General features: G+C 42.3%; 1 protein-coding gene across 2 annotated transcripts in view; it reads left to right on the forward strand.

Annotated features, from left to right (window-relative positions):
- LOC124120014 (calcitonin gene-related peptide type 1 receptor-like) overlaps positions 1 to 25,729 on the forward strand; it is a 152,085-nt gene that overhangs the window by 74,229 nt on the left and 52,127 nt on the right. For both annotated transcript variants that reach the window (XM_048391580.1, XM_048391579.1), the window contains exon 2: positions 23,588 to 23,685. In XM_048391580.1, the coding sequence (XP_048247537.1) occupies positions 23,588 to 23,685 (98 nt within the window). The remainder of the gene's footprint in view (positions 1 to 23,587; positions 23,686 to 25,729) is intronic.

Consider the following 25,729-nt stretch of genomic DNA (forward strand, 5'->3'; position numbering starts at 1 on the left):
GATCCAACTGTCTAGTTGTGTTCATCTTTTAATTAAACCAATATAACGGCCGCGAACATATTTTGCAAAATGATGGTTATTACATGCAGCAGACAGTACAGTCTCCACCATCTCCATGTGTGCTCCTTCTGGGGTTAGTTCCAGATTGATCCTAAACCAGGTGATGAAGAGAGTGAAACATAATATTTTGCCAATATAATCAGAAATATTTCCTTGCGTGACTAGTCTACATCATGACACCTGAGTTAGACAACTACGATGTTTCAATGATCTTCTAAAACTTGCTGACACTGCACATTTTCCCGTGCCTATCTCCTGTTTATCCAACATACACACACTGGCCACACACCTCAGATCATATGTCATGGCCATGTATTGAAAGTCTAGGCCTGATGTAATCAGTGCTATCTTGTTTTCTAAAATGACCTTTCACAATACATTTTGACTGGCTAATCAGACACATGACGTCACGAACATCTTATATTCAAACAGCTGATTCGACAACCTCGTGTAGGTGTCATAATGGCTCGTTGGTAACTCTGTTTCTTACGCCAAATTGTCTAACAATTAAAATCTTTAAAAAAGGTATATAATATCAGATGTTTTACAAATATACTCTTAGTTCGATGAAAGTAGACCGCCTCCGTGGTCTAGTGGTAGAGCGTCCGCCCGGAGAGCGGAATGTCCGGGGTTACTGAATGCATAACACACACAGACACACAGACACACACACACACACACACACACACACACACACACACACACACACACACACACACACACACACACACACACACACACACACACACACACACACACACACACACACACACGCGCGCGCACACACACACACACACACACACACACACACCTAACTTATAAAGACCTTCCGCTTACAGGTAACAATCTCTGCACTTGGCCTATTCTAAATCAAAACAGAGAAGTACACACGACATCGCTTTGTGCACGTGGGCCCAGGTCTTTGAATGAAGAATAATAGGAATGAAAATATTATCTGCCATTCGAAAATTCGCTTCCTTCTCCAGGAACACAAGACATTTGATTATCTCCCTTGATAACTGACGTCAGGAATCGTCCTCAATGTAGCGTTTACTTGAACGCACGTCAATTATGGTATCCATTGCGTGAATCTGGCTCGGCTCAAACCTATATCTATTGACATGTGTCGGGGCGGATTACGTGAATTACAGCATCCGTGTCTGTGGAAAAGACAAATCATCCAGATGCTAGTCTAAACTACACTTATACCAAACGTTGTGATCCATCAGTGTTTCCGGCATCCGGAATGTTCGGGGAGAAAGCCTGCACAAAGATGTCACGCATCGACTTAATTGCTTTCATTTTCGCCATGTTAGGATCGGGGTTCAGGCAAAAAAATAGACATTATGGGAGATTTGAGGAAATGTGTCGGGGAATGTCTCCCTCCATCAGCACTAATATGAATTTGCAGCCGTTAAACATTCAATATATAAACATACTGCTCCTACGGCTGTGCCAAAATGATGTATTTCTTTGGCCGTCAGCATATATTTCTGTCTTTGGAAACAGCAAAGCAGTGCCATTACTGACATTTATTTTTCAGTGACTGTGAATCTAAATATAAATACCAATAGAATATATTGTTAGAAGCATAAAAAGACATATAACCCTGATACCAGTGAGTCTTGGCGGGCGGTTGTTCCGGAGAGGCTTTAGGCTTGGATCCGACACCTAGGCCACATTGTTCCGCAGGCTCAGAGCAAGAGTAAAACAAAATAATATATATAATGCATTAAGCAGCGTGGTAGGAATGAAAACCAAGTCTGGAGGATACAGACGAAGGACTCAGGAGAAGGATACAGACGAAGGACACAGAAGAAGGATATAGACGAAGGACTAAGGAGAAGGATACAGAAGAAGGACAGAAGAAGGATACAGACGAAGGCCACAGAAGAAGGATACAGAAAAGGGACATAGAAGAAGGACACAGAAGAAGGATACAGAAGACGACACAGAAGAAGGATACAGAAAAGGGACACAGACGAAGGACACAGAAGAAGGATACAGACGAAGGACACAGAAGAAAGATACAGAAGAAGGACACGGAAGAAGAATAACGGGTCTCAACTTAGCCGAAGTAGGCGGATAATCCGGACTGAGCAGAAAGTTCTCCAGACTGAACAGAAAGTTCTCCAGACTGAGCAGAAAGTTCTTCAGACTGAACAGAAAGTTCTTCAGACTGAACAGAAAGTTATCCAGACTGAACAGAAAGTTCTTCAGACTGAACAGAAAGTTCTTCAGACTGAACAGAAAGTTCTTCAGACTGAACAGGAAGGATTTTTAGATTGAACAGATAGTTCTTCAGACTGAACACAAAGTTCTTCAGATTGAACAGGAAGTTCTTCAGATTGAACAGGAAGTTCTTCAGACTGAATAGGAAGTTCTCATGGCTGAACACAAGGTTCTACAGACTGAACAGGAAGTTCTCCTGACTGAACACAAAGTTCTTCAGACTGAACGGGACGTTCTTCAGACTGAACATAAACTTCTTTGGACTGAACTGGAAGTTCTTCAGACTGAATAGGAAGTTCTCATGGCTGAACACAAGGTTCTACAGACTGAACAGGAAGTTCTCCTGACTGAAAACAAAGTTCTTCAGACTGAACGGGACGTTCTTCAGACTGAACATAAACTTCTTTAGACTGAACGGGAAGTTCTTCAGATTGAATAGGGAGTTCTTCAGACTGAACAGGAAGTTCAGTAAAAATCTTCAGACTGAACTGGAGGTTCTCCCGTCTGAACACAAAGTTCTTCAGACTGAACGGGAAGCTCTTCAGACTGAATAGGAAGTTGTTCAGACTGAACATAAAGTTCTTCAGACTGAACGGGAATTTCTTCAGACTGAACAGGAAGGTCTGACTGAACACAAAGTTCTTCAGACTGGACACAGTCAGCACGTTCTTCAGACTGAAAAGAAAGTTCTCGCGATTGAACAGGAAGCTCTCAGCACTGAACAGGAAGTTCTCCGTACTAAACACACAAAAGCCTTCACACTGAACAGGAAGTTCTCTGGATTTCGGCGCCGGGACCATGGACAACTTGTTAACCCGTGTCGCCTATCATTTCTTAAAGGTTGTTGAGTTTATATACGTTTTATACTACAGTTGTGGATGGTCTTTTTATCCGTACACGGTTATAACCTCGGAATATGTCTTTGTATGTTCGCCTGTACATGTTGTACATGTTGATGAGGATCTAACAAGGACATGATGTCATCGTTTACCTCTAATTGGAGGTGATTATAGCTCATTTGATCTCTCGGAAAGATTACCTTCAGATAATCTATTGACGTCAGAAGTACCCTTTCGCTGTCCTGTCCGTCTGTGAATCCTTCTCCTATACTTCCATGACCTTGACCTCTTACTCCTTTACTAATAACGTCGACCTTTAGGTCGCTGGCCGGAAATCCCTATCAGTACGTTATCATCTGATCATTATCAAATCCTTCTTTGACATCGTTTATAAATATTTATAAGCCCTAGACGGACAAATTACTACACGGGTCGGACGATTTTCGAGGTAAATGGTTATCAATACCGGATAACCAGAGCAGCTACGGCCATCAAAACAATTCTATCACAGAGCTGTGTTCAGATCTTTCCCAGATGCCGTTGTTTAAAGAACAACGCCATTACTGGTTTAATCCAATTAGTCTGTGGGCTGATTGATGTTGTTTCTTGTGTGTTTACGAGGGAAAAGTTTAAATACCTCATGAAATTCCATGTTCATTTGAATTATCGTATTTTTGATAGAATTGTATCATGAATTACATTAGCGAGATAATGCTGTTAAGTGTCACGGAATGAGTGTAGGCTTGTAGTTTCGCCTTATCCCACGTTCTGTTTTGCATGTATGCGTGGAATCTTCTTACGTTTGGTTCTGTTTTATCATGCAAGAATTTTATGATAAGCCGTAAAAGGAGAATCAGGAAGCGATAATTCCGCGATCTAAGAGCTGAACATTTGATAATAAGTGTCCGATATCCGACTCTTAGTACGAAAATAATACTAAAATAAAGCAAATACCCAGATGAATTATGCTCCTGTGATGCCTTTTTTGTAATTTATTATAATGCTGATGTCGAGTTATCTTTAAGCTTAAGCTTGTACTTTTATGGATGTGGGCGGTGGGGTAGCCCAGTGGTTAAGTGAGTGAGTGAGTGAGTGAGTGAGTGAGTGAGTGAGTGAGTAGGTGGGTGGTTCTTGAGTGTGAGAGTGAGTGAGAAGCTCTTGAGTGAGTGAGTGAGTGAGTGGTTCTTGCGTGAGAGTGAGCTTGAGTGTGGTTCTTGAGTGTGAGAGTGAGTGAGTGAGTGAGTGGTTCTTGAGTGAGAGTAGCTCTTGAGTGTGAGAGTGAGTGTGTGAGTAGCTCTTGCGTGAGTGAGTGAGTGAGTGGTTCTTGAGTGAGAGAATGAATGAGTGAGTGGTTCTTGAGTCAGTGAGTGAGTGTGGTTCTTGAGTGTGAGAGTGAATGAGTGAGTGGTTCTTGAGAGTGAGAGTGAGTGAGTGAGTAGCTCTTGCGTGAGTGAGTGAGTGGTTCTTGAGTGAGAGAGTGAGTGAGAGTGGTTCTTGAGTGTGAGAGTGAGTGAGTAGCTCTTGCGTGAGTGAGTGAGTGGTTCTTGAGTGAGAGAGTGAGTGGGTGCTGTTTACCTCCATCAGCAATATTCAAACTATTTCACGGCGACCTGAACCTACACAACAACATCGTAGCCGTGTGTCTGTCCCGAGAGACAGGACCCAGTTTATATGAGTATGGTGAACTTGTTCGTGACGCATGCGCTGTCTGACAGTATGAAACGCTTTATCGCAGTGTGGAGCTGTGTGGAGCTTGTAATAGTATGATCCAACTGTCTAGTTGTGTTCATCTTTTAATTAAACCAATATAACGGCCGCGAACATATTTTGCAAAATGATGGTTATTACATGCAGCAGACAGTACAGTCTCCACCATCTCCATGTGTGCTCCTTCTGGGGTTAGTTCCAGATTGATCCTAGACCAGGTGATGAAGAGAGTGAAACATAATATTTTGCCAATTTAATCAGAAATATGTCCTTGCGTGACTAGTCTACATCATGACACCTGAGTTAGACAACTGCGATGTTTCAATGATCTTCTAAAACTTGCTGACACTGCACATTTTCCCGCGCCTGTTCGTCCAACGTACACACACTGGCCGTAACACCTCAGATCATATGTCATCGCCATGTATTACAAGTCTAGGCCTAATGTAATCAGTGCAATCTTGTTTTCTAAAATGACCTTTCACAATACATTTTGACTGGCTAATCAGACACATGACGTCACGAACATCTTATATTCAAACAGCTGATTCGACAACCTCGTGTAGGTGTCATAATGGCTCGTTGCATTGGTAACTCTGTTTCTTACGCCAAATTGTCTAACAATTAAAATCTTTAAAAAAGGTATATAATATCAGATGTTTTACAAATATACTCTTAGTTCGATGAAAGTAGACCGCCTCCGTGGTCTAGTGGTAGAGTGTCCGCCCGGAGAGCTGAATGTCCGGGGTTACTGAATGCATAACACACACACACACACACACACACACACACACACACACACACACACACACACACACACACACACACACACCTAACTTATAAAGACCTTCCGCTTACAGGTAACAATCTCTGCACTTGGCCTATTCTAAATCAAAACAGAGAAGTACACACGACATCGCTTTGTGCACGTGGGCCCAGGTCTTTGAATGAAGAATAATAGGAATGAAAATATGATCTGCCATTCGAAAATTCGCTTCCTTTTCCAGGAACACAAGACATTGATTATCTCCCTTGATAACTGACGTCAGGAATCGTCCTCAATGTAGCGTTTACTTGAACGCACGTCAATTATGGTATCCATTGCGTGAATCTGGCTCGGCTCAAACCTATATCTATTGACATGTGTCGGGGCGGATTACGTGAATTACAGCATCCGTGTCTGTGGAAAAGACAAATCATCCAGATGCTAGTCTAAACTACACTTATACCAAACGTTGTGATCCATCAGTGTTTCCGGCATCCGGAATGTTCGGGGAGAAAGCCTGCACAAAGATGTCACGCATCGACGTAATTGCTTTCATTTTCGCCATGTTAGGATCGGGGTTCAGGCAAAAAAATAGACATTATGGGAGATTTGAGGAAATGTGTCGGGGAATGTCTCCCTCTATCAGCACTAATATGAATTTGCAGCCGTTAAACATTCAATATATAAACATACTGCTCCTACGGCTGTGCCAAAATGATGTATTTCTTTGGCCGTCAGCATATATTTCTGTCTTTGGAAACAGCAAAGCAGTGCCATTACTGACATTTATTTTTCAGTGACTGTGAATCTAAATATAAATACCAATAGAATATATTGTTAGAAGCATAAAAAGACATATAACCCTGATACCAGTGAGTCTTGGCGGGCGGTTGTTCCGGAGAGGCTTTAGGCTTGGATCCGACACCTAGGCCACATTGTTCCGCAGGCTTAGAGCAAGAGTAAAACAAAATAATATATATAATGCATTAAGCAGCGTGGTAGGAATGAAAACCAAGTCTGGAGGATACAGACGAAGGACTCAGGAGAAGGATACAGACGAAGGACACAGAAGAAGGATATAGACGAAGGACTAAGGAGAAGGATACAGAAGAAGGACACAGAAGAAGGATACAGACGAAGGCCACAGAAGAAGGATACAGAAAAGGGACATAGAAGAAGGACACAGAAGAAGGATACAGAAGACGACACAGAAGAAGGATACAGAAAAGGGACACAGACGAAGGACACAGAAGAAGGATACAGACGAAGGACACAGAAGAAAGATACAGAAGAAGGACACGGAAGAAGAATAACGGGTCTCAACTTAGCCGAAGTAGGCAGATAATCCGGACTGAGCAGAACGTTCTCCAGACTGAACAGAAAGTTCTCCAGACTGAGCAGAAAGTTCTTCAGACTGAACAGAAAGTTCTTCAGACTGAACAGAAAGTTATCCAGACTGAACAGAAAGTTCTTCAGACTGAACAGAAAGTTCTTCAGACTGAACAGAAAGTTCTTCAGACTGAACAGGAAGGATTTTTAGATTGAACAGATAGTTCTTCAGACTGAACACAAAGTTCTTCAGATTGAACAGGAAGTTCTTCAGATTGAACAGGAAGTTCTTCAGACTGAATAGGAAGTTCTCATGGCTGAACACAAGGTTCTACAGACTGAACAGGAAGTTCTCCTGACTGAACACAAAGTTCTTCAGACTGAACGGGACGTTCTTCAGACTGAACATAAACTTCTTTGGACTGAACTGGAAGTTCTTCAGACTGAATAGGAAGTTCTCATGGCTGAACACAAGGTTCTACAGACTGAACAGGAAGTTCTCCTGACTGAACACAAAGTTCTTCAGACTGAACGGGACGTTCTTCAGACTGAACATAAACTTCTTTAGACTGAACGGGAAGTTCTTCAGATTGAATAGGGAGTTCTTCAGACTGAACAGGAAGTTCAGTAAAAATCTTCAGACTGAACTGGAGGTTCTCCCGTCTGAACACAAAGTTCTTCAGACTGAACGGGAAGCTCTTCAGACTGAATAGGAAGTTGTTCAGACTGAACACAAAGTTCTTCAGACTGAACGGGAATTTCTTCAGACTGAACAGGAAGGTCTGACTGAACACAAAGTTCTTCAGACTGGACACAGTCAGCACGTTCTTCAGACTGAAAAGAAAGTTCTCGCGATTGAACAGGAAGCTCTCAGCACTGAACAGGAAGTTCTCCGTACTAAACACAAAAGCCTTCACACTGAACAGGAAGTTCTCTGGATTTCGGCGCCGTGACCATGGACAACTTGTTAACCCGTGTCGCCTATCATTTCTTAAAGGTTGTTGAGTTTATATACGTTTTATACTACAGTTGTGGATGGTCTTTTTATCCGTACACGGTTATAACCTCGGAATATGTCTTTGTATGTTCGCCTGTACATGTTGTACATGTTGATGAGGATCTAACAAGGACATGATGTCATCGTTTACCTCTAATTGGAGGTGATTATAGCTCATTTGATCCCTCGGAAAGATTACCTTCAGATAATCTATTGACGTCAGAAGTACCCTTTCGCTGTCCTGTCCGTCTGTGCATCCTTCTCCTATACTTCCATGACCTTGACCTCTTACTCCTTTACTAATAACGTCGACCTTTAGGTCGCTGGCCGGAAATCCCTATTAGTACGTTATCATCTGATCATTATCAAATCCTTCTTTGACATCGTTTATAAATATTTATAAGCCCTAGACGGACAAATTACTACACGGGTCGGACGATTTTCGAGGTAAATGGTTATCAATACCGGATAACCAGAGCAGCTACGGCCATCAAAACAATTCTATCACAGAGCTGTGTTCAGATCTTTCCCAGATGCCGTTGTTTAAAGAACAACGCCATTACTGGTTTAATCCAATTAGTCTGTGGGCTGATTGATGTTGTTTCTTGTGTGTTTACGAGGGAAAAGTTTAAATACCTCATGAAATTCCATGTTCATTTGAATTATCGTATTTTTGATAGAATTGTATCATGAATGACATTAGCGAGATAATGCTGTTAAGTGTCACGGAATGAGTGTAGGCTTGTAGTTTCGCCTTATTCCACGTTCTGTTTTGTATGTATGCGTGGAATCTTCTTACGTTTGGTTCTGTTTTATCATGCAAGAATTTTATGATAAGCCGTAAAAGGAGAATCAGGAAGCGATAATTCCGCGATCTAAGAGCTGAACATTTGATAATAAGTGTCCGATATCCGACTCTTAGTACGAAAATAATACTAAAATAAAGCAAATACCCAGAACAATTATGCTCCTGTGATGCCTTTTTTGTAATTTATTATAATGCTGATGTCGAGTTATCTTTAAGCTTAAGCTTGTACTTTTATGGATGTGGGCGGTGGGGTAGCCCAGTGGTTAAAGTGTGACTCGTTACACCGAAGATCCGGGTTCGATTCCCCACATTGGTACAATGTGTGAAGCCCATTTCTGGTGTCCTTCGTCGTGATATTGCTGGAAAATTGCTAAAAGCGACGCAAAACAATACTCGCTCACTCACTGGAGAAGATGAAATGCTGTGAAAACAGTGGTTGAATTACGTAGATTGAGACAGGGGATGTTACAGCGTGATGGTGGTCGCAGTGTGGGGCACGTAAGTACAGGTACCCAGTTGCAGAGTTGTCTCCCTTTTCTGCCAGGATCCGCTGGTGTTTGGTTCGAATCCTAGATTCATACTGATCATTATCCTTGGCCTATTGCTATGTCTAGGATTTTGTGTGTGATATTCTTTCTCAAATGGTTCACTCTTTCCATGCTGTAATACCGGCGCTATGTGGACAGGTTAGGTGAAATGTGGTTCAATGTCGCCTTCGAGATTATTTCACTGATCAAGCGACGTACATGCAAATGTCCAATGTGCTTGTACTAGTCCGTGCTTGTTTTATAGCACTAGCCCAGTGAGATACTATGCCGCAGTTTAACATGGATACCCCACTCAGACACTCAGTATACTAAAGCTGAGTCGAGCAGTCCTTGTTTTAGACTCTTAATGCCGAGCGCTAGACAGGGTAACATCAAGTACCATCTTTTGAGCGCCTTTTGGTATAACGCTGCCTTGGGATTGCGCCCTCTGGGCAGACACTCTATCCGCTAGACCACGGAGGCGGTCTATGTAAAAAGGTGTTGATTTGTATGTGTCGTTGCCCTTAAACCTCTTTACTCAAAAGCTTCAGAACTGTCAACTTCATACCCGTGCTCGTGGGTTTCACCAAAGTGGTAAACGTCTATGACCTGAATTACTTCGGGCTTTCCTCCCACATCAAGCTGATCATGACACGCCGTGATATAACTTTGATATTGACCAGACGGCGTCAGACCAAACTTTGAATGATTTGTTTGTTTAATTGTTGTTTAACACCACACTCAGCAATATTCCAGCTGTATGGCGGCGGTCTGGAAATAATCGAGTCTGGACCAGACAATCCAGTGACTATCATCATGAGCATTGATTTACCCAATTGGGAGACTGGCCGCTGGAATAATGTACCCAGAGAACAACGTCTGTGTTCACTCTGTAACTCCCCAGCAATAGCAGATGAATTCCATTATATATTTCGATGTCAAGCTTTTGATAACAAAAGACTTTCATTTATTCCTAGCAGATATTTAACTTGGTCAAACGTGTTTTCGTTAAAAAGCCTATTTTCAACAACTGAACTAAACGAGCTTAAACGTTTATCAAAATATGTAAACTATTAATAGTATTTACCACTTTGAATGCTAAATTTAAATGCACACAATCTTCTTGATGTACATATTACATTTATTTCTGTACTCTATACATGCTCTTGTACCACCGTCGGTGGTCCATGGTCCACCTGTATAGTCTGTATAAGGATACGATGACATGCATCAACTAAGTCAGCGAGTCTGGCCACCCGATCTCGTTAGTCGCCTTTCACGGCAAGCATGCCAATGGGTTGCTGAAGACCTATTCTACTCCGGATCTTCACGGGTTGGTCGGTCGTGAATGAAGGCAAAGTGTTTGATAAGGTAGCTGTATAACACGGAGGTAGACTGGCCACAAGTGGACAAGAGATCATCCGAATATTCTCGTCAGACAGTGTACGACTGATCCATATGTAAACATCAACGTCAGTGACCACATCACATGCGTCGGCAAGTCTGTTCAATCATCCCCTAATTACTGTTATGTTACCTAAAACCTGCTATATGACCCTCTACGATCTTCCAGCTTCATCCAGTTCCCCATGTGTTCCTTAAAGATAGCTGTCAATTGCATGATCCGTAATTGACGAGAGGAGATAACAGCTTTCATATTTATTCTGTTGGCGAGCCAAGGGAATGGCAACGACAAGACTCTTCATCATCGGGATTAGCAGCATCACAAAGTGACAGACGATCTGGACGGATGACCCAAGCAAAGATCATCCAGATTAAAGAACCAGTTCCATCTGTAAACAGGCACCATGAGATATGAGTATGCGTCATACATCAAATAGTTTGGGCTTCGGCCATCGTAAATATGGCTGTATTGACATCGTGGTGGTCTGGGGGATGAAATATAACAATTTATAAATCCGTGTGTAAACACCGTCATTGGTATACTGCTCGTGATTAACGTGATGAACCTCGTCTTTACTCGTTGGTGACCCCCTGCAAACCTTTACTTTACTCTCACGATTGAATTGTTTTGACCCGCGGCCGGTTAATCAATCAGTATTTTGATTTCAGAAGACTAAACGCATGCATGTGTTGCTACGATTTTAACTCAAGATTAAACAGTTATGTTTGTGAATTTAACCAGCAGAATATTTCAAACTCGAGCCAGAAGTTAAGAGATTGAATTCAAAAGTGGATCATATATCTATCTGGTCGTCTTTTGAGCTGGGGCTGGGTTTGATTTTCCCCTTATATAAAAGTGTCGTATTTTATCATCAATACAAATATGGACGCATGTTTTGCCTCCCGGTTGATTCGTGTCAGTTGTGTTGCGAAGACGGCGTACACTACAACGCGACTACCGAACACGAGTAGATGCCGTGTGTGTCTCCAGCAACGTGAGGTGCTGATTGAAAGACGAGTGAGACGGCATTTCAACACCGTCGTGCATGAGCCATTGACATCCGGGTTCTGATGAGTGTCAACAAACGCCCCCGGAAGCGAGTCTCTATAGTTTGGACAGCCACTTACAGCCGGATTTGCACAAATAACAAAAAAGGAGTATTGTTTGGCGTGTTAAGCGGACAAATGTATTAAGTCTGTGTTATCTCCGGAGATTGTCTTGCCGAAGGTGGCACATTGGCGGGCGACTTCCCCTAACACAGGGTAATATCCGACAGTTACTCTCCCTAATCCCCGATCCTTTAGCACGCTCTTTACACAACAAATTTGTTCATAAAAACTACTTTGATTCATCTGTTTTGATTAAAACAAAATACATTGGCTGGTGTGAAGTGGAATATCAAGTGAGGACCGCTTCCGTGATGTAGTTCATAGAATGTCTGCCTGGAGAGCGGCAGGTTGGTGGTTCGATCCCCTTGCGGCGTCATGCTAAAAAGGAAGTTTGGTTTGTTTGTTGTTTAACGCAATCAACAATAATCCAGCTACATGACGGCTGTCTGTAAATAATCCAGTCTGGACAAGACAGTCCAGTGATTAATAACATGAGCATCGATCCACGCAATTGGGATACGATGACATGAATCAACCAAGTCAGCGAGCCTGACGACCCGATCCCGTTGGACACCTCTTACAACAAACATGGTCGCTTTTGACGGCAAGGTTGGGTTTTTGAAGACTTATTCTACCCCGGATCTTCACGTGTGACCAAAAGAGAAGCCGAGAGCTGGTACTTGTTTCCCCGATGTTTATCTAAACAACAATGTCTTTACTATTTATTTGTTTTTTCTTATATAGGTATTCCCTTAAGTAATATTTTTTTAGTGTAGGTGTTTTATATCTCTATTCATGATATTCACAATCTAATTAAATTCACCTGATACCGTCAACAGAATAGAATATCTCTAAAGTGGGCGTAAAACTCCTAAACTCCCCGCCGGGCGCATGGCATAAGGAGATAAAGTAAGCATTGGTCGGGTTGGAGGCACACACACACACACACACACACACACACACACACACACACACACACACACACACACACACACACACACACACACACACACACACACACACACACACACACACACACACACTCACACACACACACACACACACTCACACACTCACTCACTCACTCACACACACTAACACACTAACACACACACTCACACGCGCGCGCGCACACTAACACACACTAACACTAACACACACACTCACACACACTAACACACACACACACTAACACACACACACTCACACACACAAACACACACACACTCACACACACTCACACACACTAAAACACTAACACTAACACACACTAACACTAATACACACACTAACACTAACACACACACACCAACACACTAACACACACACACTAACACTAACACACACTAACACACACACACACTAACACACACTAACACTAACACACACTAATACACACACACTAACACACACACACACTCACTCACTCACTCACACACACTAACACACTAACACACACACTCACACGCGCGCGCACACTAACACACACTAACACACACACTCACACTCACACACACTAACACACACACTCACACACACAAACACACACACTCACACACACTAAAACACTAACACTAACACACACTAACACTAACACACACTAACACTAACACTAACACTAACACACACACACCAACACATTAACACACACACACTAACACTAACACACACTAACACACACACACACACACTAACACACACACACTAACACACACTAACACTAACACACTAACACTAACACACACTAATACACACACACACTAACACACTAACACACACACTAACACACGTCACTATATCAACGTAATAATCTTGAACGCAGCGTTTATCGCTTACTCACCTATTGATGTCGGCCACCCTGTAGCTGGAATTTTGCTGAGTGGGGCGTTAAACAAAAAACAAATGTTATTTAAAGGTTATATTTTGTTCCTCAGAGAACGTTCTATAGCAATACACTAGTCAACAACATCTGTGCAGAACCCGCTTAATTAGGTCAAAATCCTTATGAATTAATGTGAAGTAACATGCCGTTGACTTACAACCTTTTTACTGTAAAAACGAATGTACTTCGTCACTCAATGACACCGTTATTTCAGGCCTCACCTTAAGATAATGCTCATCAGGACTGACACGTACATACTTATAGTTAACAGGTTAAGACTTACAGGAGTACACATTGCATTGTGAAACTCTTATCATAGCACCAGTTTGGTTTCACTGGGTAGTGCGATGATAACACTGTTGCTATATTTAAAGTTGATGTTAATGCTCACTCCATTAAGTTCTTCAAATAGACTACAAGCAGCAGCTGGTTAGGATCAGTCAGGGGATATATGTGGCAGGAGAGCTCCATTCATCGCTACACCAGAGTGCATTTTACATGCATTGGTAATTTGAGCTGAAAACTGTTACTATATAGAAATGCGATTTAAAGCATTTACATGTAACGGAACTGCTTAATGGAGGAAGCAAATACCTCGTTGTGCCAAGAGTTGTCCTTTTTTTCTCAAACTGTTTCCTTTCCAGATTTCATAGGTGACTGTAATGATCCATGATCTGATCGAGTTCCGCCACACTGTCTTGGTGGAGTTTAATAACAACGCGATCCTCTATTGGCCGTCCAGCGCCATGTTCGTCTTGTCATGACCCATCAATCTTCATTTAACATCGGGGGCACGGGTGGCCCAGTCGTCTAAGGCGCCGCGATTCGCTGTGCAGAGTTGCGTCCCTTGGGCACGCCAGAAACCTATGATTGTGGGTTCGAATCCCGGTTCACCATACCCGTGCTCGTGGGTTTCACCGAAGTGGTAAACGTCTGAGACCTGCATCACTTCGGGCTTTCCTCCCACATAAGGCTGACACGCCGCAATATAACTGGAATACTGTTAAAAGCGGTGTTAAACCCAACTCACTCACTCACTCATTTAACATCAACTGACCCAGTGTATTCAATGATGTGATCGGCTTTAAATTACACGATCACAGATACGGTAGGGTTGTTTCTGTTACTATGCTATGTGACATGAGACACGATCACAGATACTGCAGGGGTGTTTCTGACAGTATATCACAAGATCGAATATATGGCAAAGCTGTTTCTGACAACAACAGACCCGTGAAGATCCGGGGTAGAAGAGGTATTCAGCAACCCTTGCTTGCCGTAAAAGGCGGCCATGCTTGTCGAAAGAGACCAAGGAGACTACGGTCAGGCTTCCTGACTTGGTTGATGCTTGTCATCGTATCTCAATTGCGTGGATTGATGCTCATGATGTCAATCACTGGACAGCTGGTCCAGACTCGATTATTTACAGACCGCCGTCATATAGCTGGAATATTGATAAGAGTGCAGCGTCAAGCAACACACACACACACACACACACACACACACACACACACACACACACACATACACACACACACACACACACTGACAACATCCCATACATGTCACAATCTCTTCGTGCAAGATAATACTGCCTTCGTTATGTCTCTTTCTGTGTCTATGTCTCTTTCTGTGTGTGTGTGTCTCTCTCTCTCTCTTCTTTTCTATCTCTCTGTCTTTCTCTGTCTATGTCTCTGTCTCTCTGTGTGTCTTTATCCCTCTGTCTCTCTGTGTGTCTATGTATCTGTCTCTCTCTCCTTCTCTATCTCTCTCTCCGTCTATGTCTCTCTGTCTCTCTCTTTCTCTGTCTCTCTTTCTCTCTCTGTCTCTCTCTCTCTCTCACTCTCTCTTTCTCTCTCCCTCACTATCTATCCCTATCTCTCGCAAAGGAAAATATTCTCGCCCATGGTTTTCGAAACATTTTGTCTTTTTCATTTTCGCTTCCTTAGTATTCAACCATGAAACCAGCATGTTGAATTTTGTAAATACCTTTGACCGAGACTGGCCACAGCATGGAGAGTTTCCAGAATTTAACGTATTCTATTGTATATTGGTTATAGCAGGACATAAATCACTTGTTGTTAAGGGCTTGGAGGTAGAGATCACGTGACCTCAACCACAAATAGACTGCATATCTCATTCGTCTGCGAGTACGCGACTACGTTGATATCAGTGAGACGTTGATAAGTACGCTCGGTATGTTTTCTATATAGTACAGCAGACATAACGTGAAGTAAAGTGATCACGTAAGGTGCGGAGGTCATGTGGTGTGGCCATCAGCATCCGTACCTGGTTTCCATTGGTTAAACACATGCTTCGGTATCAGGCTGTGTATAATGAGTAGTTGATGAGGCCGTTGGTGGTAAACAGTGACTAGTCTTGTGAATGAAAAAATAAGAAATGTAGATTCTGTAAGGCTTTTGAAACAAATGTGCGACCGAAAGGACCTGTTAAGATATACTGGTATCAGATCAAAAGGTCAACACAGGATTTGGCAACTTTCTTTACGATTTCCTTCAAAGTTATATGTTCTGTCTAATATGGTCGAAATAGGATGCTCTAAGATAGAATCGCCAGAATGTCATTGCGGAACTGTAGCCCATGACATAGTCAAACACATTTTTATGTCATGTACTATTAATATGCAAGAAAGAAATGAAATGTTCGAAAACATCTTTGATATCACAGATGCGAATTCCTTTGTTGACCTTTGGTCAAATGATGATGATGTTATCATGTCTTTCCTCTTAGGCGGACTGCCTGATTGCATGAAAGACCCCGAGCTTGAAATATGGGGCGAAACTATGTTACTCGTCTCTCATTATGTTAACAAGTGGCAACACTTGTTCATACCCCCTTCACTATGACATGTAACTACTTTGTTTAGTTGTAATCTAATTCATGTATCTACAATGTATCTTATATAATGTATCTTCAGTACTGGAGGAAATAAAGACAATCTATCTATTGTTTTTCACCAAGTAGTTAACGGGTACCCGGTGGGATGTGATAGCAGTAAGTGTGCAAACCTTGGTTATACATGCAGAAGCAGGGATTGGCATCTGTATACGATAATGTTCTACACTGACCCACTGACCGGTATAACGGCGTACCAGGTTGAATGATCATTGCATTGTGTGAATCCTGAACCGTTAGCTTATTGGCAACTGAGCTGTAAAAACAAGTCAATTAATTTACTTCCCGAATGACACCTGTCTCTCAATTTTCTCTTTCAAGTGACCATTTCTGGTGTCCCCCGCCGTGATATTCCTGGAATATTGCTAAAAGCGGCGTAAACAAAATACTAACTCTTTGAAACGTAATAAGTAGATCTACCATTTTTGTTCCAAGTGTTCCAAATTCCTATATTCATTATCATGAAACATTCCTCCTTATTTACTCCCGATTGTTTAGCAGTTTCTGTAAGTTATCTTAGCAGGACAACTGATAAAGAATAAACTGACTTCCATTAAATGAAACTGTTTTTGTTTACAAATGTTTATGAAACGTGGGCATTCACAAGACATGGTATGTTACATATCACTAGCATCATCATTACAAACTACGCGTTTTCATTATTTTTCCTGATGTTGTACATTTGGGTTACTATATTCCATCTGACAACGTAACATAGTCTATAAGGTTTGTTTCATCCTTGGAACGTATAAACACCATTCGTGTCTGTGTAGGTTGTTTCAAACACAGACAGATATTGCGGGTGCTACATTCAACTCCAGATCTAAAAAAACATCTTCTTTGATTTTTCCAACATTGCAATTTACTAATATAGACGGGTCGCTTTGATCATTACTTTTTGCATTCCTGTACATGATCCAGAACTACGAGATATAGCTATCATTTATCAACACGTACACAGTATCCCTGAGTCTTCACGAACGAGAGGCAAGAACAACAGTGCAATGTAAGATGTGGATCACCACATATTCCTGAGTATACGTGTTTCGTCGGCCTTTTTATTATCTGCTACTTCCAAAATGTTTACTGGTGATGATTCTATGAAGTTTTGGAGCGATATAATCCCAACTTCAAATAGAATTTTAAGGTTTTCTTTGATGCGTCGGAAATAACTTAAATAGCAGACCATTTAAGACAGGCGAAAGTCGACCACTGGCAAAGTTAGGAAAATTATTGCGAGAGTGAACATTGTTTTAGAACCTTTGAGTAATACTCTTGTCATGTCATGGAGGGTGGGGAGATACAATATGTTACTATATGGGGAATCGAACCTGGGTCTTCGGCGTGACAAGCCAACGCTTATACTACTAGGCCACATCGCTGTGTGTTGCCTTCAGTGTATAAAGTTAAACTACAGATCTAGTCAGATCTAGTGTTCTAGTATCTGACTGTAGTTTGTCCATTCGAAAGATATCTGGTATATACAAGGAGTGTATCTAGCTCGAGTTTGAGCAAGTATAAAAATATCTTGTTTGAACACGTATTTAGCTATAGAGTGGTCAGGTATTCGGTTTGTTTGTGTGTTTGTTTGTTTGTTTGTTTGTTTGTTGTTGATTATCGCCATACTCAGCAATTTTCGAGCTACAATACGGCGGTCTGTAAATAATCGATCATGGAACAGGTTATCCAGTGATTGACATCATGAGAATCGATCTACGCAACTGTGATACGATCACATGCGTCAACTAAGTCAGTGAGCCTGACCACTCGATCCCGTTAGATGCCTCTTACGACAAGCATGGGTTGCTGAAGAACCATTCTAACCCGGATCTTCACGGGTGACAGATATCTAGTCATTGTGTGGTGAAGTATCAGATATGTACACATCTTCAAAACTTTGAAGTTGGAGACGTTTCATTCTTATATTATTTTATAAAAGAGCTTTTCAAGGCATCTGTGCGCATTAACATCGAGTGGTATGATTCACAGGGAGCGCGAACGTTTGAATGTACTGGACGAAACACAAAACAAAGACAGTCAGGGGACTATTAAGTGTTCTCAGCAGGTACTTGGGAAAATATTATTATGTGAGGCGGGGTGTTTGGTAGTGAGGCGGGCAGGAATTAAAATCGAATTATTAATTTGCTACGGCACAACCTTACGACTGAGGATAGAATTTCATCCGTGAGAATAAGGTGAGATAGCCATGTAATGGACACGTGTGGACACGTGTGCACACGCACTTGGATTATCAATTACTCGGAACGTCAGAAGCTGGTATACCGATTAATACAGATATCGACCTTTCACGTATTGGGATATTTACACGTGAACTATAACAATCACATGAATTGCGTGAGCTGTCCATTTCTGAAAAGAAGATATGGTCATTGTTTTAAATTCTGCTTGTGTTTCCACGGGAATATGACATCAATCTTAAGTTCTGACGGAAGGGCAGATGAATGGATAGTGTTTCTACACAGATAACATATGTCGGATTTCACACGTAACATAAATCACATTGACTCACCTTGAGCGATTGATTTGATCGGTTTGAGTGAGTGAGTTAAATTTAACGTCACATCGGCAATATTTCAGCTATATTGTGACGAGTGATCGGTTTGAGACAAAGTATACAATTTTTATGGAAACCAGGCTCCCGAAGGATCGAAGGGTCTTCTAAATGTCAGTTGCAGTATCGGAATTCGTGTCTAACGCTTACACTTCTAATAAATTGATTGCATAATAACCGCTATACATTACTGTAAATCATGAAATTGTGCGAAAATTGTAAGTGTCCTTGCGGTGCATTTGTCTCTGGCCATATTGGAGTATATTGTCATGTCAGGTGCACTGCACATGGACAGAAAGAATGACATGTATACTAAGGCTCAATAAACCATTGTGGTCGACACAATTTTCATGACGCATTAATTTCATGATTTACAGTGTACCACGTTAATGTCATGAGGACTACACGTCAACCACTGATGGGTCCTTATTGCAACGGCCCTTACTGCTCCGTCATACTCACACATTGTGAAGCAACGACTGTTGAGTATCAGTTGGTGATGGAACTGATCAGTTGGTGATTGAACTGATCAGTTGGTTTTATGTCGCTCTCCTTTTTTTTCCTGGGGCACGGGTGGGTGCCACGTCGTCTAAGGATTGTGATTGTGGGTTCGAATCCCGGTTCGCCCCGATTATGTTTCTAGGTTTGTCAGCACCATACCCATGCTCGCGGGTTTTAAAGTGGTAAATATCTGAGACCTACATCACTTCGGGCTTTCCTCCCATATCAAGTTGACATGCCGTGATATAAATTACTTAAATACTGTTAAAATCGGCGTTAAAAATCACTCAATCACTGTTATTGTCCTGGAATTAGCTCAACGAACAATCGAATATGGTCAAAACATTGCATCCACAACGGGATTCCTTTCCATAAGGACTGCCTCCGTGGTCAAGTGGTAGAGCCCGGAGAGCGGAAGGCCCGGGGTTCGATCCCCGGCCGCGTCATACCAAAAGACGTGAAAAGATGGTACTTGTTGTTACCCTGTCTGGCGCTCGGCATTAAGGGGCTAAAACAAGGACTGGTCGGCTCGGAGTCAGTATACTGTGTCTGAGTGGGGCATTTATGTTAAACTGCGGCATGGTATCTCAGTGAGCTAGCACTATAAATCAGTCCGGACTAGTGCAAGCAGCCACACACACACGCACGTACATGCACGTCGCTATATAAGTGCAATGATCTTGGACGCGACGTTAAACCCCATTCCACCTCACCACCTTTCCATAAGCATAAAAAAGCAGAGTCCACTGTAGGATTATCTATCATAACAATGCTGGACAGCGAGGAGGGGCTCACAGGGCAGCGTGAAAAGAGGACGCGATGTATTATGTTATACCATGTTTATTGTATGTTGGTTGCAGCTGGACATAAATCACTTGTTGTTAAGGGCTTGAAGGTAGAGATCAGGGGACCTCAACCATAAATAGATTGCATATCTCATTCGTCTGCGAGTTCGTGACAGACGTATGTGCAAATATTTGAAATTGGATCGCGACCAGGTTGATAAGTAAAACGTTGACAGGTACGCTCGGTATGTTTTCTACATAGTCCAGCAGACATAATGTGATGTGTAGTGATATCAAGTCATGTGCAGAGGTCATGTGGTGTGACCATCAGTATCCGTACTTGGTTTCCATTGGTCTAAACACTAGTCTTGCTTCTGTATCTGTAGTTAGGGAGTGCGTGTAGTTTCATTGTTGTCATTACTACGCCTCTCTCTCTCTCTCTCTCTCTCTCTCTCTCTCTCTCTCTCTCTCTCTCTCTCTCTTCTCTCTCCCTCTCTCTCTCTCTCTCTCTCTTTGTGTACCTAGCTATCCCCTACTCAATGAGGTCTTGCATCTGTAGGTAGGGAGTGCGTGTACTCTCATTGTTGTCATTGCTTCGCCCCCCTCTCTCTCACTCAAATACACGGTTGAATCTCACAAGTGAGTTGTATTTAGTTTGTCAGTGCAAAGATGTGAGTTTCAGGTTTGCCGTAGCCCTAAGCAAGATGTTCTCCGCCTTAGTATCTGGTTAATTTGTCATGAAGAGAAGGTGCCAGAAAAACATTCGACGTTTAAAAATAATCTTTAACTTGTTATCTGTTATCGATCCAAGATTCGGATACTGATTTTGTTCTACTGAATGTTTTCATTTATATGAAAAATTTCATTGCTACTTGTTGCGAAAAGTATATATGAAAGTACATTGTTAGCTTCCTTAATTCGCCAGGAGTGTTCTTGAAAGACATTATCCTACAACTTGTAGCCCCCGATGAGGCAGAGGATACACAATACCTCATTCTTACACTCACTCACTCATACATTCATTCATACACACTCCCTCATTCATACACACATTCACCCATTCACGAACACAGTCGACCCGTGAAGATCCGGGATAGAATAGGTCTTCATCAATCCATTCTTGCCGTAACAGGCGACTATGCTTGTCGTAAAAGGCGACTAACGGGATCGGGTGGTCAAGCTCGCTGACTTGATTGATGCATGTCATCATATCCCAATTGTGGGGATTGATGCTCATGATGTCAATCACTGGATTGTCTGGTCCAGACTCGATTATTTATAAGCATCCATGGTATAGTTGGATTATTGCTTGGTGCAGCGTTAAACAACAAACAAACAAACAAACAAAACACACACAGTCACTCATTCATACTCACACTCACTCATTCATACTCACACTCAGCCATTCATTCATGCATATACGCATTCATTCTTACACTCATTCATGCATACACTCAGTCATTCTTACACAGTGACTCATTCATTTTAAAACTCATTCATGCATACACTCATACATTCATTCTTACACTCAATCTTCCTTACACTCTTTCATTCTTACACTCATCCATTCTTACACTCATCCATTCTTACCCTCAATCTTCCTGACACTCTTTCATTTTTACACTCAATCTTCCTTACACGCTTTCATTTTTACACTCATCCATTCTTACACTCATTAATCTTATGTTCATTCCTACAATCATTCATTCTTACACTCAGTCATTCTGTCACTCTTTCATTCCTAAACTCATTCATTCTTACATTCAGTCATTCTTACACTCATCCATTCTTACATTCATTAATCCTTACATTCATTCCTACAATCATCCATTTTTACACTCATTCATTCTTAAGCTCATTTATTCTTACGCTTATTCATTCTTACGCTCAATCACCGCCTCCGTGGTCTTGTGGTAGAGCGTCCGCCCGGAGAGCGGAAGGTCCGGGGTTCGATCCCGGGCCGCGTCATACAAAAAGACGTTAAAAGATTGTACTTGTTGTTACCCTGTCTGGCGCTCGGCATTAAGGGGCTAAAACAAGGACTGGTCGGCTCGGAGTCAGTATACTGTGTCTGAGTGGGGTATTCATGTTAAACTGCGGCATGGTATCTCAGTGAGCTAGCACTATAAATCGGCATCAGTCCGGACTAGTACAAGCAGCCACACACACACATACACGTGCATGCACGTCGCTATATATGTGCAATAATCTTGGACGCGACGTTAAACCCAATTTCACCTCACCTCACCTCACCTTACGCTCAATCATTCTTACGCTCATTCATTCTTACACTCAATCATTCTTCCATGCACTTATCCTTACACTCTTTCATTCATTCATTTGAGGTTGTCTTGAATACTTGGTCATGTTCAGATGTCAGGAACAAACTGCCTGGCAGTCACAATTTTCACCACACAGTGATGACAAAATATCCTATTTCGTGGTAATTTGGCAAACCTAGCTCTTTAGGTGTTACAAAAACTATATTTTTCAAAGATCGTAGTTTAATGTTCTATTATTCCTGGAACCAATGGCTTCGTTACATGCCCCACTGTGCCCCGATGTCTGAGACTGATTGCGTGCCACTGTGTCTGGATGTGTGAGACTTGATTGCGCGCCACAGTGCCTCCGATGTGTGACACTGATTGCGTGCAACTGTGGCCCGATGTGTGACACTGATTGCGTGCCACAGTGCCTCCTATGTGTGAGTGTGATTGCGGGCCACTTTACCTCAATGTGAGACTGATTGCGTGCCACTGTACCCCGATGTGTGATTGATTGCGAGGCCCTGTGCCCCGATATGTGAGAGTGATTGCGTTCCACTGTGCCCAGATGGGAGAGTGATTGCGTGCAACTGTGGCCAGACGTGGGAATGATTGCGTGCCCCTGTGTCCTGATGAGACCCCGATGTGTGACTGACGCGTGGTACTGTACGTGCCCCGATGTGTTAGACTGATTGCTTCCCACTGTGCCGTGAAGACATGGACAATGTTGATGCGTTCAGTCTCTAGTTTGCCTTGATTATAAATACCTGCCATTAAACAACCGGCGTTTTACAACAAACACCGACTACATCGTTACCGACGTTACGTAGGCCACGTTTCTACTCGCAGGTAGGCGTCCGTTATTAACTTCCTGTGTTTTCGTTCCAGTCAACGCCGCCAAGCTCTGCACCAGCAATGCCACATGGTTCCAGGACCCGGGTACCCACCAGGAATGGACTAACTACACCACGTGCGTCGGCATGGACGTGAGTACCAGCATCTAGTTCCTGCATCCACACAGTACCTCGGGCAGCACTGGGATGGTCATATTCCATGTTTTCAATGCAGTCCCTTTTCACCATCGTACAATGCAACATGGCGAATGAGTCTGAGAAAATGTATGAATTACGTTTACACTTTGATACAGAGCACATCTGTATAAACATCGCGACTGCCTTCATATTGTGTTGTGTAATTTTAATGTGATAGTGACGAGAACTAGTGAAACTAGCAGATCGTAGTTGTTAAACACTTCGGGGAACCCACGCTTATTGTATTGAGATACCTAGGTTCTAACACAACGCTGTGCCATTTACTACAGTGCAATCAAATAAAACTATCGGAATAATGCTTTGTCCAATTCCTTTGTACTACACTCCCTTGAACCTTTTTTACACATCATAGATATCCCTAGAACAAGGGGGCACAGGTGGCCCAGTCGTCTAAGGTGCCGCGATTCGCTGTGCAGAGTTGCGTCCCTTGGGCACGCCAGAAACCTATGATTGTGGGTTCGAATCCCGGTTCGCCCCGATTATGTTTCTAAATTTGTCGGCACCATGCCCGTTGTCGTTTGTTTCATCGAAGTGGTAAACGTCTGAGACCTGCATCACTTCGGGTTTTCCTCCCACATTAAACTGGCACGCCGTGATATAACTCGAATACTGTTAAAAGCGGCGTTAAACCCAACTCACTCACTCACCTTGTATAACAGTCATTATGACTTTGAGTGAGTGTGTTAAGAGTATAAGTCACATCGTCAATGTATCATCCATATCGAGATCAAATTATACAATACATAAATTTAGAAAGAAAAACTGTAGACAAAGGACAGTAAAAACAACTAGAATATCACAGATATAGGTTTAAAGTTGGTATATAACCATAAAATGTGACTATTCATAACAAGACAATATATAAAATAGGGCTATATATCACCACCAACTAAAGTGAGGCCGCCACACTGGACCAGTACCTTAGCTACCTGCATGGACCACCATCCCTTAGTCACTGGTAATTATGGGGAAGGTTTAGCCATAGATTATAACAAACTGGTGGACATAAAATACTTTGAATGACGTGGGCTTACCTACACTCTCAGGGAACAATACGTTTACGCTCCTTCAACCCCAATCAATGATACAGCCACCAGTATGACCTAGAGATTGACTCGTACATAATTTAGATGAATAGATGAGACATGTTTGAATATCCTGTCTTGATGTGGAGTGATCCGAGAGGAGCTTTTACTAATATTTCCTAAAGAACGGTCGATTTGTTTGATGCTTGTTAAAAGAGATTGGCCTCACAAGAAAATGGGAATGTCGAACTAAAATGGGTGAGAAATGATTTAGTGCCGCTTCAAGCAATATTCCAAATGCGGATGATTAGACCCATATAAAGAATCGAACCGGCTGTTCAGCGTGTCGAACCAACAACTAGACTACACCTCATCCAGCGCCTATAGCGATCGGCGACATTCGCTGCCTTCTAAAACAGTGCGTCGTCTCGGCGCCTTTGTTCTCTGCAGAGTTTCCTCCCTTCGATGTGCCAGGAACCTATGTCCTCGGGTTCGAATCCCGGTTCGCCGTGATTATATTTTCTAGATGTGCTCGTGTGTTTCACCACATTGGAAGACATTTGAGGCCGGCATGACTTCGGGGTTTCCTCCCACATTAAGCTGACACGCCGTGATATAACTGGGATATCGTTCAAAGTGGCGGTAAACAAAACTAACTCACTCAAAAACAGTGACATAACGTGTGCTATGCTTTTTACTTGAAGAAATTGCTTTCAAATGACAGACAGACAAGCTGACATAACGGCTGAGCAATACTTAATGATGAGTTACCCACGAGACCATGATTTATTTGACAGGGCGACTGGCAAATTAGACTGAAACGTCTAAAACATCAATAACTGCCAGGGTTGGTTTCAAAATAGCATCGCTACAAACATCAGCTGCGAAAGTGCACGATAAAGCATAAATCATATTTACCATGATTCAATGTTTTTCATCGGTTAACAGCATTG

Source organism: Haliotis rufescens, unplaced genomic scaffold (genome assembly GCF_023055435.1).
Source record: "Haliotis rufescens isolate VD_foot unplaced genomic scaffold, xgHalRufe1.0.p SCAF_91, whole genome shotgun sequence".
Lineage (NCBI taxonomy): Eukaryota > Metazoa > Mollusca > Gastropoda > Lepetellida > Haliotidae > Haliotis > Haliotis rufescens.